The sequence below is a fragment of the Pseudorca crassidens genome, chromosome 2 (assembly GCF_039906515.1).
Source record: "Pseudorca crassidens isolate mPseCra1 chromosome 2, mPseCra1.hap1, whole genome shotgun sequence".
In the NCBI taxonomy this organism is placed as follows: domain Eukaryota; kingdom Metazoa; phylum Chordata; class Mammalia; order Artiodactyla; family Delphinidae; genus Pseudorca; species Pseudorca crassidens.
The window spans coordinates 43,449,613-43,465,458 of NC_090297.1; the positions used below are offsets into that span (position 1 = coordinate 43,449,613).

At 42.1% G+C, this 15,846-nt stretch overlaps 1 protein-coding gene across 4 annotated transcripts in view; it reads right to left on the reverse strand.

Moving 5' to 3' along the window:
- Positions 1-2,779: 2,779 nt before the first annotated feature.
- Positions 2,780-15,846, reverse strand: part of ORC1 (origin recognition complex subunit 1) — a 34,205-nt gene continuing 21,138 nt past the window's right edge. For 3 of the 4 annotated variants that reach the window (XM_067726117.1, XM_067726119.1, XM_067726116.1), the window contains exons 12-19: positions 15,446-15,547; positions 14,848-15,019; positions 13,985-14,092; positions 13,561-13,710; positions 12,744-12,863; positions 7,932-8,101; positions 7,302-7,389; positions 2,781-3,083 (exon numbers count right to left, since the gene is read on the reverse strand). In XM_067726117.1, the coding sequence (XP_067582218.1) occupies positions 2,889-3,083; positions 7,302-7,389; positions 7,932-8,101; positions 12,744-12,863; positions 13,561-13,710; positions 13,985-14,092; positions 14,848-15,019; positions 15,446-15,547 (1,105 nt within the window). In that variant the 3' untranslated portion in view covers positions 2,781-2,888. Of the gene's footprint in view, positions 3,084-7,301; positions 7,390-7,931; positions 8,102-12,743; positions 12,864-13,560; positions 13,711-13,984; positions 14,093-14,847; positions 15,020-15,445; positions 15,548-15,846 lie in introns of all 4 variants that reach the window. The other variant, XM_067726120.1, reaches the window with a different exon arrangement.

Consider the following 15,846-nt stretch of genomic DNA (forward strand, 5'->3'; position numbering starts at 1 on the left):
TTAATACAATTTACCCGCCAAGCTTCTCCCTCACTCCCACTCTGAGGCTGTTTGGGCGTAAGCTCACTTATCTAGCCTCAAGTCCTCGTCCCGCCCCTCGGCGTGGAGGTGAGGATGGTGCAGCCTCCGCCCTAGAGGAGCGGTTTCTCTGCTCACCATCTTCCGCAGTGCCCTATGTAACTGAGTCTCTAAGAAAGAGAAATGGGGCTCACCATCTTATTCTTATTCAGCACTTAAATGTACCTTTTCCAATCAGAAGGCGGGTTGAATACTTAAGATATGAAAGGCAGTGTTCATTGCACCTCTTTATAAAGTTACTTCAGACAGTTCTTACTGTCTTTTAACACCAAGTTCTTACTCCGCTATCCGGTAGGGCAATGCAATGCAATTGGAGGGTAGGGGGAAGGAATCTTCCATCTAAAACCTTGCAAATCACTTCCTCCTGCCTATTTCCTAAACTTTTATCTTCCAGTTTCCTTGGACAAAGAGCTTTTCCACCTCCTTATTGCTTTTTGGTGATTTCCTGAAGAAGAGACTGTCTTTACTATTTTAAAATGGAATGTTCAGGGAACTCCCTGGTGGTCCAGAGGTTAGGACTCTGTGCTCTCACTGCTGAGGCCCCGACTGCAGTTCTTGGTCTGGGAACTAAGAGGCTGCAAGCCATAAGGTAGAGCAGCCAAAAAAAAAAAAAAAAAAAAATGTTGAAAAGAAATAAAATGGAAGTTTCACTCCCATATTTCTTCTCATTAAACTTTAAAATGTTTTATAATGAAACATTTAAGACATACAAAAATGTACAATATTTCACATTTGCTAGAATGCAAACTCCATAAAGGCAGGAGCTTTTGTTTGTTCTTTAACTTCAGTGTCTAGAGCAGTGCATGGTACACAGTAGGCACTAAATAAATAGTTACTATTTATTGTGTGAATTAACAAATACATGGGCACTTACCGCAAGTTTAAGACAAACCAGTACAATACTCTTGAAGCCCCCTCGCCACCTCTCATGTTACAACCCTTTCCCAAAGAGATATTCAATCTCCTGAATTTGGTGTTTATTATTCCTGAGCATTTCTACTATGTATGTGTACATCCTTAAGCAAACCATAGTATTTTTTTTTGCAAGCTTTGACATTATATCATTGTTATCACTGCAAATATTCTTCAACTCCTTTTTTTACTCGACCTTGTTTTTAGCTTCATCCATTGATACTTATTATTTTTCATTTCTGTATCTCACAGTATGAAAATAATTCACTTTTCCAATGGCTTGCCATTACAGTGCTATGAATATTCTTGTATATAATTCCTGGTGTTTACATGTGTTTCTCTAGGGTATATTCCTAGGAGTGAAACTGGGGGCTCATAGGATTTTATAGACTAAATATTTCCAAATTATCTCCAATGCAGTTGTTCTAGTTTACACTTACATCAATGGGGCATTTGGTTTCCAATTGTTCCATATCACCATGGAAAGATTTTTTTTTAATAGATGTGAAAGTGTTTTGACTTGCAGGCCTCTTTTACTATGTTTCCATTTTGTTGGTTATATTTCTTATTCTGTGGATGCCTTATTTACCCATTTTCCTTTTTCTTATTGTATAATGCTTTAAAATATTCTGATACTGATCCTTAGTCCATTACGAGCAGTTATAAATATATGTATCTATGTATTTTTTGAGCTATTTAATTTGTTGCAGATGTTATATTTCACTCATAAATGTCTTATGATTCTCTTAAGAACAAGGACATTCTCCTACACAACCACAATAATTTATCACACCCACAAAATTTAACATTTATATAATCCTATTACCTAATATGAATATAGTCCATAATAATGCTTATAACTGTTTTTATCTCTTAAATCCATGACCCAATCGAGGTTCTTACAGTCTACTTAGCTATTTAGCTCTCATTTCTCTAGTCTCCTTTAGTTTAGAATAGTTTCTCCATTTTTTTCTTCTTTTGTGATATGAATATTTTTGAAGAGGAATCATTGCTTTGTGAATATTTTTCCCTCAATTTTGATGTACCTGATAATTTTTCTCATCAGTAGATTGAGGTCAAACCTTTCTGGCAGGACTATGACATGGATGATATATTTTCTCAGTAGCTGACATGAGGTTTTTAGATGTCAGTTTGTTCTATTCTTGGTTTATCAGAATTAACTTGCAAAGTTATACCAAAAAACCCTACCAAGATTTTAATTGGAATTGATTTCTATTTAGAGATTAATTACATTTATTAGATTTATTCCTAGGTACCTTATATATTCTGTGCCATCTAAGTATTTTTTATTTAAAGATTTGTTTTTATGATAAATGGTATCTTTTTAAAAATTCCATTTTCTAGCTATTTGTTACTAGGGATTATTTATTACTGATATTATTTCCAGCAGTTCCTTTTTATGTGCTAAGTATATTACACTCACATTGTTCAAAAGTTAAGAGATACATAATGACATACACTGAATGTCTTCCTCTAACCCTGAAGGTAGCCATCCAGTTCTTTCCCAGAGGCAACCAATATAAGTAATTTCTTACTTACTCTCCCGGAACTATTTTATGTAGATACCGTAATTGTGTGCTTGTATTTATATACATGGTATGTTACCATTAAATAAATGTCAGGGCTACTAACAGAAATAAAACCCAGAGAGAGGGCCTAGTGTAGGAAGGTTGGTTTCATTTTATAATTTGATGTTTGTAATGACTATAAAACTTGACAAACACTCCAGAAAAAGCAAATGATTTAATGGAAAATTGCAAAATACATGACAGCCATTGCTGTTCAGTAATACTTTGCTACAATGATTCCACGTGCTTAGGAAATGGAAACAGGGCTCTTTAAAAACAGCAGATCACAGTTCTTCCTTGTGAAGCCCTTCACTCTTCTTTCAGTGCATATAAAACGTCATCCTGGCTGACGTTGAGCCGCACACGAAGGAGCAGGTCATTCCTGCTGGGCTCCACAAGGAGGAGGCGGCAGGAGCCTAGATGAGAGCACACCGCCATGGTCTCTGACATGGTGGGGTACGGGAGACCCTCCATCCTGCACAGTGCCACGTGTTGAGTGTATACCTAGAAACAAAAAACAAACCTGAGGTCAGCTGCCAGAAGGTAGTCCTGGGTCTGTATCCAATCATTATTTCTTCTCTTGGGACAATGAGACACTTCTTTTCCAGGATACTCAGTACCCCAGAAGGCATCAAGGGTGCCCCAGTGGGGCACAAACACAGGGGCAGAATGTAGTACTGGCCTCGGAATCAGAAAACAGCAGGTCTGAACCCTGGTTCTGCCAATTACCTAAATAAGAAACCCGAGCCAGTTATTTCACTTTTTGAGCTTCAGTTTTATCTATTAAATATACTACAATATCCCTCATGAGTTAATAGATATAATATGCTTAGTAACTGTCACAGTTATACAACCAGTCCTCATCTCCAGGGGCTGAGTGTTCCTACTGAGACTGTCATAATTCAAGTCAAATTTTGCTGTAAGGGCATTTTCCTTGGCAGAAACAGTGAGCAGGTGCCAAGGCATGTCCCTTGGAAAAGCTCAAAGGCCTAGAGAGAATACAGGTCACTCTCTGCAGAAGAGCGGTCTCAGGCTTTACAAAAACAAAAACGGGCAAAACATGACTAGCGACTAAATGTTTAAAAAAAGAATTTAGGGGCTTCCCTGGTGGTGCAGTGGTTGAGAGTCCGCCTGCCGATGCAGGGGACACGGGTTCGTGCCCCGGTCCGGAAAGATCCCACATGCCGCGGAGCAGCTAGGCCCATGAGCCATGGCCGCTGAGCCTGCGCGTCCGGAGCCTGTGCTCCTCAACGGGAGAGGCCACAACAGTGAGAGGCCCGCGTACCACAAAAAAAAAAAAAAAAGAATTTAAAGAAGAAAAGCTTAAAGGAAATAAACAGCTGGAAGGAAAATGTTTTCCTGACATCTCTATTTGTCTAAAACATACTCATACACAGATATACAAACTCCCAGGTATATACTTAAACACCTTTAATAAACCACTAAGGCCCAAGCCCTAATGATTCCTTTTACTTGATATAGTTGAACTTATTCTCAGAGTGTTTGGATTTATCTTTGTGATTTTTTTTAACATCTTTATTGGAGTATAACTGCTTTACAATGGTGTGTTAGTTTCTGCTTTATAACAAAGTGAATCAGCTATACATATACATATATCCCCATATCTCCTCCTTCTTGCGTCTCCCTCCCACCCTCCCTATCCCACCCCTCTAGGTGGTCACAAAGCACCAAGCTGCTCTCCCTGTGCTATGCAGCTGCTTCCCACTAGCTATCTGTTTTACATTTGGTAGTGTATATATGTCAATGCCACTCTCTCACTTCGTCCCAGCTTACCCTTCCCCTCCCCGTGTCCTCAGGTCCATTCTCTACTTCTGCGTATTTATTCCTGTCCATTTGTTTTTTTTTAGATTCCATGTATATGTGTTAGCATACGGTATTTATTTTTGTCTTTCTGACTTACTTCACTCTGTATGACAGACTCTAGGTCCATCCACCTCACTACAAATAACTCAATTTCATTTCTTTATATGGCTGAGTAATATTGCATTGTATATATGTGCCACATCTTCTTTGTCCATTCGTCTGTTGATGGACACTTAGGTTGCTTCCATGTCCTGGATATTGTAAATGCAGCTGCAATGAACATTGTGGTACATGACTGTTTTTGAATTATGGTTTTCTCAGGGTATATGCCCAGTAGTGGGATTGCTGGGTCGTATGGTAATTCTATTTTTAGCTTTTTTTTTTTTTTTTTTTTGCGGTACGCGGGCCTCTCATTGTTGTGGCCTCTCCCGTTGCAGAGCACAGGCTCTGGACACACAGGCGCAGTGGCCATGGCTCATGGGCCTAGCCGCTCCGTGGCACGTGGGATCTTCCCAGACCAGGGCACGAACCCGCGTCCCCTGCATCAGCAGGCAGACTCTCAACCACTGCGCCACCAGGGAAGCCTCTTATTTTTAGCTTTTTAAGGAACCCCCATACTGTTCTCCATAGTGGCTGTATCAATTTACATTCCCACCAAGAGTGCAAGAGGGCTCCCTTTTCTCCACACCCTCTCCAGCATTTATTGTTTATAGATTTTTTGATGATGGCCATTCTGACTGGTGTGAGGTGATACCTCATTGTAGTTTTGATTTGCATTTCTCTAATGATTAGTGATGTTGAGCGTTCTTTCATGTGTTTGTTGGCAATCTGTATATCTTCTTTGGAGAAATGTCTGTTTAGGTCTTCTGCCCATTTTTGGATTGGGTTGTTTGTTTTTGTGATATTGAGCTGCATGAGCTGCTTGTAAATTTCGGAGATTAATCCTTTGTCAGGTGCTTCACATGCAAATATTTTCTCCCATTCTGAGGGTTGTCTTTTCGTCTTGTATATGGTTTCCTTTGCTGTGCAAAAGCTTTTAAGTTTCATTAGGTCCTATTTGTTTATTTTTGTTTTTATTTCCATTTCTCTAGGAGGTGGGTCAAAAAGGATCTTGCTGTGATTTATGTCAGAGTGTTCTGCCTATGTTTTCCTCTAAGAGTTTTATAGTGTCTGGCCTTATATTTAGGTCTCTAATCCATTTTGAGTTTATTTTTGTATATGGTGTTAGGGAGTATTCTAATTTCATTCTTTTACACGTAGCTGTCCAGTTTTGCCAGCACCACTTATTAAAGAGGCTGTCTTTTCTCCGTCGTATATTCTTGCCTCCTTTATCAAAAATAAGGTGACCATAGGTGCGTGGGTTTATCTCTGGGCTTTCTATCCTTTCCACTGATCTATATTTCTGTTTTTATGCCAGTACCGTACTGTCTTGATTACTGTAGCTTTGTAGTATAGTCTGAAGTCTGGGAGCCTGATTCCTCCAGCTCCGTTTTTATTTTTCAAGATTGCTTAGGCTATTCGGGGTCTTTTGTGTTTCCATACAGATTGTGAAATTTTTTGTCCTAGTTCTGTGAAAAATGCCAGTGGTAGTTTGATAGGGATTGCACTGAATCTGTAGATTGCTTTGGGTAGTATAGTCATTTTCACAATGTTGATTCTTCCAATCCAAGAACATGGTATATCTCTCCTTCTGTTTGTATCATCTTTAATTTCTTTCATCAGTGTCTTATAGTTTTCTGCATACAGGTCTTTTGTCTCCTAAGGTAGGTTTATTCCTAGGTATTTTATTCTTTTTGTTGCAATGGTAAATGGGAGTGTTTCCTTAATTTCTCTTTCAGATTTTTCATCATTAGTGTATAGGAATGCAAGATATTTCTGTGCATTAATTTTGTATCCTGCTACTTTACCAAATTCATTGATTAGCTCTAGCAGTTTTCTGGTAGCATCTTTAGGATTCTCTATGTATTGTATCATGTCATTTGCAAACAGTGACAGCTTTACTTCTTCTTTTCCAATTTGGATTCCTTTTATTTTTTTTTTTCTCTGATTGCTGTGGCTAAAACTTCCAAAACTATGTTGAATAACAGTGGTGAGAGTGGGCAACCTTGTCTTTTTCCTGATCTTAGTGGAAATGGTTTCAGTTTTTCACCATTAAGAACAATGTTGGCTGTGGGTTTGTCATATATAGCCTTTATTAAGTTCAGGTTAAGTTCCCTCTTGCCTACTTTCTAGAGGGTTTCTATCATAAACAGGTGTTGAATTTTGTCAAAAGCTTTTTCTGCATCTATTGAGATGATCATATGGTTTTTCTCCTTCAATTTGTTAATATGGTTTATTACATTGATTGATTTGCATATATTGAAGAATCCTTGCATTCCTGGGATAAGCCCCACTTGATCAGGGTACATGATACTTTTAATGTGCTGTTGTATTCTGTTTGCTAGTATTTTGTTGAGGATTTTTACATCTATGTTCATCAGTGATATTGGTCTGTAGTTTTCTTTCTTTGTGACATCTTTGTCTGGATTTGGTATCAGGGTGATGGTTGTGATTTGTTTTTAAACAAGGCTTGTTCTGAAAGCTTTGCCCCATACTACACCATAAGCTGTATCAGGGCAGCAACTTTTGTCTTGCTCATCTTTGAATCTCTCACTCCCAGAAAAGTATCTGGCACATAGTAAAGCCTCAATCTAATATGCAGAAACCATTTGCTAATGGTCTCTCCTCATGCAACTCAATTAAATATCACATAAAAATAGGTGCTGGTTTGATATTCTTTAGCATAATCAGGTTGGCACAAAATAGAGACAGACTATTACACAGTGGTTAAAATTCCCTCATATTATATTTTAAAGGCACCAGACCAAAACAGGATTTTTTAAAAAGTAGATCAATCACCTGTTGAAATGTTGCTTCCTCCAGTCCTGATCGACGGAACTCTGCAAGGATGGCTCTCAGGAAGCTCTGTTCCAGAACGGAGGAATTCCTTAAAGAAAATGAGGAGATGTGAATTCTCCTAAGTGGCTGTACCACCAACCCAAGGAAAGCCAAATAAAACTTCTCTGTGTCTTTAGAGAAGAGAGAGAAAAAAACTTGGGACTATTTCCTCCTATATTCCTATATGATTTGGCAAGGATTTCCCTTCCCCTCAAAGTCTCAAAATGATATGAAAAATAACACTTTGGAAGTAAGGGAACACAGCAACTATATTGGACATGTACCAGCACCCCCATTTCATGGTTGAGTATATCATTCAATGTGAGAGAAGTAGCTACTTCCTTCTTGTTTCCACAGCACTTTACTTCATAAACACCTATAGTGTAACTCAATACATGGTAATTATTCTCCTATTATACTAGGATCACATTTCTGTCTCTTTGACTAGACTATGCCTCTTAAGAAAAGGGACAGCACTGTCAGTAAATGCAGGTTGTATGAGTAAAAGCTTTGAAAGGGAAGCATGCTTCCATGGCCCTCTCCAGTGGTCTTCCAAGGGAGGTTCAGGGTCAGGAAGCAGAAGCGTCTTACTTGATGGCAGTGATGTATGACGATGAAAACATCTCCTCTACTGCTTCCAGCAAGTGGGCTGTAGTGACCAGGCCAGGGGAGTCGGGCTTCTGGCAGGAGAACTCACAAATCTCTGTGGCACGCCTACAAATGTCCAGGCAGCGTCGTGCATCTCCAGAGAGGGCTGCTACCTACAAGAGGGAACATTTTATTCCTCGAGAACCCCTTGCCGTCTCAACCCAGAAGAAAAACCAACTGATTCTGTGTTCAGATAAAAAGGAAGGGCAGGGCTGGGAATGGACTTAAGCATGAAATTAAGTACTTGGCCCTGGCTGGGAAACTGGTGGGAGCTCAGATATAAATTATTATACCGTCCGGGACTTTTCCCCCAAGTCCACACCACACCTCTGTCTTGGCATTACAGATAATTCCAGAATGGAAGAGACAGAAATTCTCAACTTTATTTAATATTAGAAAAATGAAGAAATCTAAAAGAAGAGACCTTTGGCCCAAGATCATTACTGAACCATCTGGAGACACAAGGGTCTTGTTCCTTGCATGAAGAGAAAAAGCCAAGAGGCTGAGGTGGAGCCTATTTTGGAGATAAAGCCACGGTCTGGGGCTTCCCTGGTGGCGCAGTGGTTGAGAGTCCGCCTGCCGATGCAGGACACACGGGTTCGTGCCCCGGTCCGGGAAGATCCCACATGCTGCGGAGCGGCTGGGCCCGTGAGCCATGGCCGCTGAGCCTGCGCGTCCGGAGCCTGTGCTCCACAATGGGAGAGGCCACAACAGTGAGAGGCCCGCGTACCGGGAAAAAAAAAAAAAAAGCCACAGCCTGAGCCTCCCTCACAGCATGTAATGAATTTTGGAACTACCTGGTCAATGGCTAAATGAACCAGAATCAAGAGGGAAGGAAGCCATGAAGCTGGAGGACCCAGAGCAATCTGTGGTTAGATGAATTAGACCAACCCCCCATGCCAATGGCTCTGCTTTTGTGCCTGCCTTCCTTTCCATGTGCACAGAGGCTGGGCTCCCTTTACGGGGAATCCTATACTCTCTCCCAAGATAACATAGGAGGGCTCTTGCATTTTAAATTTAACTGCGGGAACTCCTGGAGTCACCATTGCCTGCAAGGATTTCTGTTTGTATATTCCCAGTGCTTGCCAGCAACCCCATCATTCGCCTGACAACCATCGCAGGCGATGACATCCTGCCTGATAGCGTCCCAAAGTAACTATTTTCTTCCAATTATAAAACATTAAGTTTAAAAAAGCAAAGCGTATAGGCATACACATGCATGCATGCGCAGGCATACACACACCAAAAACTAAGACATTAAAAGGAGTCATTTCTGGGAAGTGGGATTATAGGAGATTTTATTTTTTTATTTTTTGACTCTTTTTTCAATTGGGGTATAGTTGCTTTACAATGTTGTGTTAGTTTCTGCTGTACAACGAAGTGAATACATGTATACATATATTCCCTCCCTCTTGGACCTCCCTCCCCCCCCATCCCACCCATCTAGGTCATCACAGAGCACCAAGCTGAGCTTCCTGCGCTATACAGCAGGTTCCCACTAGCTATGTGTTTTACACATGGTAGTGTATTTATGTCAATCCCAGTCTCCCAGTTCATCCCATCCTCCCCACCCCACCCCTCCCCCGTGTCCACATGTCCGCTCTGTACATCTGCATCTCTATTCCTGCCCTGCAAATAGGTTCATCTGTACCATTTTTCTAGGTTCCACATATATGCATTAATATACAATATTTGTTTTTCTCTTTCTGACTTACTTCACTCAGTATGACAGACAGGATTATAGGAGTTTTTAAATGTTTTGTGTCTATTTCTGTTTTCAGAATTCAAATATAAGACATTCAAAACAAAAATCACTTTTCCAATAACCCAAGACGGAAACATGAGCACCAGCGTATATTATTCCCTCCTTCTAATCTCCCATATTCAGCTGGTGAGGATGTCCTGGGGATGTTTCCACCCTATCACTCCTTTCCTCTGTGTGAAGCAGCACCATACAGTGGTTAATAGCAGGGACTCAAGGGCTGCTCAGAGGCCTAGAATCAAAGTGGACAGGTGACCCTGGGAGACTAGAAAACACCCAAAGCACTTCCCACTCTGAGGGTACCTGTGAACCTTGGCGACCGTAAGCACTCTTTTTGACTGCTTCTGGGGTGAGGGAGACAAAAGAAAAAGCTGGGGCCACCCAACATGGAATCTAAGAAAAGACCTTGCATAAACTTGGGACCCAACCTCCAGTATGAGGGTGAGTGAAAGACTTATCATGCAGAAGGGATGGCAAGAAAAATGGCCTGTTGTGACCTTGGCGTTAGGTGGGTGTAGGGTGACAAAAACTCACCGAGTCTTTGCAACCACAAGCCCTCACATGGATTTGTACCCCAAATTTATGTTCTCCTAAAAACCTCAAGTAGAGAATTTTGTTTAAAAATGGTCCCAGTTGGTAGTGCCCCTCAGTAACTGACAGAAGCACAAACAAACTAAATGAATTCAACTTCAGCCCAGGCCTCAATCAACTCTCAGATAAAGCTCTTAAGAAACATGAGTATACAGTTAAAAAAAAAAAAAAATCAAGACACAAAAAACAAGGAAACAAGGCCATACAGACATGTGAATCAGCAATCAACAGAAGTAAACCTACAAAGACTTCAGATATCGTAAGATAAACAATATAGGTATGTTTCTATGTTAAGAAATAAAAGAGAGGTTTGAAATTACAGGCAAGAGTTTTGGGTAAAAGCAGCAGCCAAGTTTGAAGTCTTCTGAAACCTTATTTAAGGACCAAAAGAACCTTAAATAAGAAAAGGAAGCAACTCGAGAGCAGTAAACAATACAATTCTGAAAGCTGGAAATAAGTGGCAGGGTACTGGTTAACCTAGCAGACTGAGAAAGCCCATTCCTCAGCCCGCAGTGAGGAATCCAAGAGCAAACCTAAGTTACACTAAAAATCTTCAAGATGCTCAGGAGCTAGTGATACTGGAACTGGAGGTAAAGGGGGAAGTTTGGCTAAAATAAAGAGGACTGGTTGAAAGTTAAGAAATGGATGCCCTAGATCAGGAGTCGGCAAACTATGGCCTACCACATGTTTTTGTAAATAAAGTTTTATTGTAACACAGCTATGTGCATTTGTTTACATATTATATAATACATGGCTGCTTTCACAACGCAAAGGCAGAGTTGAATAGTGGTGACAGACCATTATGGCCCAGAAAGCCTAAAACATTTACTACTGGCCCTTCACAGAAAGTTTGCTGACCCTTGCCCTAGACCTCTCCCCCATTTCATGCTGTTGGTGAACATCAGGGCCACTGAGGGAGGGTTTAGGGCTCTGTGAGAAAATTTTGTGCCTTGGTAATTTGTACTGTTTCCATAAAACTCTTTGCCCCGGAGATTATCCCTCTTATGTACCATGGCAGGAGACCAGAAATTTACTCTCAAGCAAGGATAAACAAAAGAGTCTCTGGACGAGTAACACTAGGTATTGTTGCAGAGGAGGGGATGTCCCTTACTAAATATAGATGGTTACTATTTGCATGCTGAATTTGAAGACCTCCACCCTCCCTGACTCCAGCCCACCTCCCCTGATCCTAGAACACTGCCCTGCAGGCAGGACAGGGGAAGCCTACTCTTTGAAATCTGACTATCCCAGAAAATATGGGAATAAACTAAAGATATTGAAATTGGCCCAATCAGATTACCCCTCAGCGAAGCTCTCGATGAACAAGCCCCACTTATATACTCAGAACTCCCAATCAGCTCTGTAATCTCCACCCTTAGACATCAGCGGACCACAATGGCAGCTGGGGAAAGTCTAACGATGCAGGATAGAGACCAAAACCAACAGACAAAGCATCTTAGAGGAAAAGGGAGAAAACAACCTCAAATAAGTAGGATGGTATATAAAAGGACCATTCAGAGGAAAAAAAAGAACTTTTAGAAATTGCATGATTGCAGAGGTGGAAAACTCTACCAACAGAAGGGTTAGATAGTAACTTTGAGGATCTCTCTCCTAGAAAGCAAAGCTTGGAGATAAACACCATATCTCGCTCACCTCTGACCCTAATAGTACCCAGCTTTGAACAGGTGTTACAGACGTGTGTTGCTGCTATAGGCATTCAGAGTTCACATCGTTTCCAGTAAGAAACTAGAAATACGTTTATAACTGTTTTTAAGTGCTGAAATACTGTGGATGTGTGGTGTCTTTCATTCAGCTCAAGGTGGACATTTAACCTGAGCTGTTCCTCAGCAGCCTTGGAGAAGTCTTAGTGGAATCTCAATTGGCATTCTCCCAGTAAGCCTGGAGGGGGTAGGCATCCCACACTTCATATCTACCATGGAACATGCACCCTGCTAGGTACATTACAGACATGGTCTCATTTAATTCTCACAATGACCCTATGAGGTAACTATTATTATTCCCATTTTTCAGAGAAGAAAACTGAAGCCCAGGAAGTTTTTAAGTAACTTTTCTGTAACCTTCCACATGCTTATTAAAGTATTAGAGCCAGAATTCAAACCAGGTTTGTCTACCTCACTCACTACGTTGCCCTTTTTCAAAGCTCCCTGAATCAATTAATCTTCACTTGTATAAAAGCCCACCATACTCAGAGCCTTCTAATTAGTTATACAATAAGAAGGTTAAGGAATTTTTCAGAATTTTGTTTCTATGTTTTGGTATTTGTTTTTACAGGACTTCCTAATTTTTTCTTCATCTCCAGAGCACCCAGCATAGGGCCTCACATGGGCAGGTACTCAGCAAAAACTGTCAGTGTGACTAGGAGCTCCCCAAAGGCGACTTACCTTCCTGGCTACCAACTGGATGGCATCATCCTCAAAGGCCTTTAAATGTTTGAGTCGGGACACCAGGATCTGTTGCAGTTGGCTGTGAGTATAGGGCTGGAAGGACATCCTGGTTAGACCCTGGGGAGTCAAGATGACAGAGGAAAAAGTTCATGGATTTCCCACTCCAATAGTCCTGGTGGAAAGCCACCTGCAAGTCCCCAAACCTGATTTCCAAGTCCCATGTAACAATTTACACATTTCATCCCAGGACTACCACTGCTTCCAGCTCCTTTTGTTACTGACAATGGCCTGTGGGATCCTGTAGGGCAGTAGCTCTCGACTGTTTTTTTCATTTAGCTTAAAAGAATCTTCTATTCTACTGGAATCATTTACAAGTAGATCTGAGCAGAGGTGCTCTCGTCAGAGTGGGTGGGACGATCTTCACCTCTACAACATGCACCAGCTTGGCTCCCGGTGTCACTCCTGCTGAACCACAAGGTCCACAAGGGCAGAGACTGTGTCTGCCCCATTCACAGCCATACTCTGTGCATCTAACACTGCCTGACAAGGGTAAGCACTTAAGTATTTTTTTAAATAATTAAACCTTTAGGGTTCTGTGCAGTTTAAGAGTGCAGAGGTAGCAGAACACCAAGAAGATAGGTTTGCAGAAAGCCATGCAATGGTGACATATTTAATTCCAACTTAGTAATTATAAGAATTTCAGAAATCACATTTCTTACTTTTCCTATTTATTTTAGATTCCTATGTTTTCATTTTTGGAGAAACCCTTGGCCCAGCTTATGGGTCTGTAAGAACAGCTTGAGAAGGGCCCTACCAGTCGGCTGGACACCCGGTTCATCATGATGCGCTCTGGCAGATCCATGGTGTTGGCAATGGTCAGGACCACAAGCCGGGCCTCCTTGTGAGTGGGCCAGTCAAAGAGATTGTACATTACGTCTTGTTTCTGAGTCCACAGAAGGTCGAGCTGCCAGGAGATGGAGAGAGACGCAGGGTCAACCACAGAGACGGAGCCGGGGCCCCGGAGGGAAGCCTGTTACCACTGCTTTAGCTTCAGGTGCTCTCAGGTCACACCACCAGCAAGGACATCAATGGACACATGCCTCTCACCACCAGAGAATGGCCCAAAGTGAAGGAAGAAGGGAGCCAGGACTTGCCGCCCGCCCAGTATTTGCTCCCGGAACATTGCAATCAAGTGCCACGCCACTTCCTCTCCAGTCCTTCCGTGGGCACCTCCTTACCTCATCCACAAGCAGCACAGTGGTTTCCTGAGAGGACCCTCGAGTGCGGAATCGCTTAGCCAGCAGTTCTGCGGCGTGGTGAGCTGTTGCCCTGTGACCCGTCAGCTTCTGCATTGCGGTGGGGCGGGGTGGGTGGGGGAATGTGTGGTGAACTGTAAGGACTTTACTCCCCTGGGCTTAAAGTTAAATCTGCATATAGAGGAAGCTATTCAGCCTGAGGACTTCAGTATCCTACCCTCTGCCCTCCACTGGAAGGAGAAGAGAAGGCAGCAAGAGACAATAGTGTTTGAAATGCAAATGAGCCGCAGGCTGGCCCCAGAAGCCCCTTCAAAATCATTAGGGTATGTATGACTCTGTAACTGGACGTTGCTTGTTCCAAGATAACGGCTAATGAATGAAAAAGTGAGATGCAAACTTTGGCCCACCTCTGACCCCTTTTCCGGTTTGCCACAATGCCCGCTGTGTACAAATGGTTTTCACCATGTTGGTAAGTACTAGCTTCCAGAAATTCCTATCCAGCTCCTAGACTTCAAGGTCCTTGAGGGTAGGAATTCTGCCTTCCTTGTCCTTGCTACCTCTACACAAAGGACAATGCTTGGCAAGTTGTGAACATGTAATATGCACAAAATTAAGTAAACCTTTCCCTTTTCATGTGCCACCCAGAAACTGTATTTTCCAAAAAGCCCAAACAGGGGAATCCCTGGCAGTCCAGTGGCTGAGACTCCGTGCTTTCACTGCCGAGGGCCTGGGTTTAATCCCTGGTCGGGGAACTAGGATTCTGCAAGCCGTGGGGCCAAAAAAACCCAAAGACCAAAAGACAAACCAAAGAATCCAAAACAAAAAGCCCAAACACCGTTGCTCACCTGCAAGATTTGCACATAGACTTGGTGGGGCTCTGTCAGCTTCATGCCATTGACCTCAATATATTGAAAGGGAGGAACATCATTTGCTTGGGATGCCTGCTGCAGGCAGCGTATCACCTCGTGTACAGTGGCAGTCTTCCCTGTCCCAGGGACCCCGGAGATGTACATGCACCTGGGGCAAGAAGAGAAGACCCCGGGCTAGGTCTGTGCAGCTGCCTGACACTATCATCAGTTATGAATGAGTATGAGAATGTGTGCTGAAGGAAGGACAGAGGCCCCTGAAATGTGGAGGTGGGAGCAGTAAGGACCATCCTTGGAAGCTGATCAGAGCAGGACCTGTTTATATAGAACGATTCATTCTATAAGCAATGCTGTATGCCAAGTGCCCACCCAAAAAAGGCCAGTGTCATTTTCTCTGTAAGACAGAATTCTATAGAATTACTTTGACAACAAAAACTGCTTCAGAAGCTTAGGCTTCAGCAATGGCCTTGCCTGTTCTGACACCAGGGAAAGACCGCTTGGGTGAACTACAGCACCTGAGGTGGTACGCTAGCAGGGCCTTCTGCCCTGAGCATCCTGCTTCCTCAACATGACTCACCCTCCAGTATGGTCAAGGAGTTTGCTTTCCACAAAGTTGTATATGTCCTGGAATTCCTGTTCCCGACAGGGAAGAGACGCAGGTACAGCAGAAACATGCAGCCTAAAGTTGGTGGTAAATGAGAGAAAAGGAGGACTTTAGAAGCATTTTACTATCTACTCAATAATAAATGGAAAAGATTTATCTATAGTTTCTATTTGAAACCTTAATCTCACATCCAAGGGAATGCCTTCATTCTTAAACTTCTTCATTTGGCCTTTCTCTACCCAGACAAATCACCCAACTCAGTGCTTCTAACTAAGAGTACATATCACCTGGGGAGGTTCCTCAAATCACATGGGTGGACCTCATCCCACATGAGATTCTGATTCAGCTGATTTCTGGCAGGATCTAGGCTTATG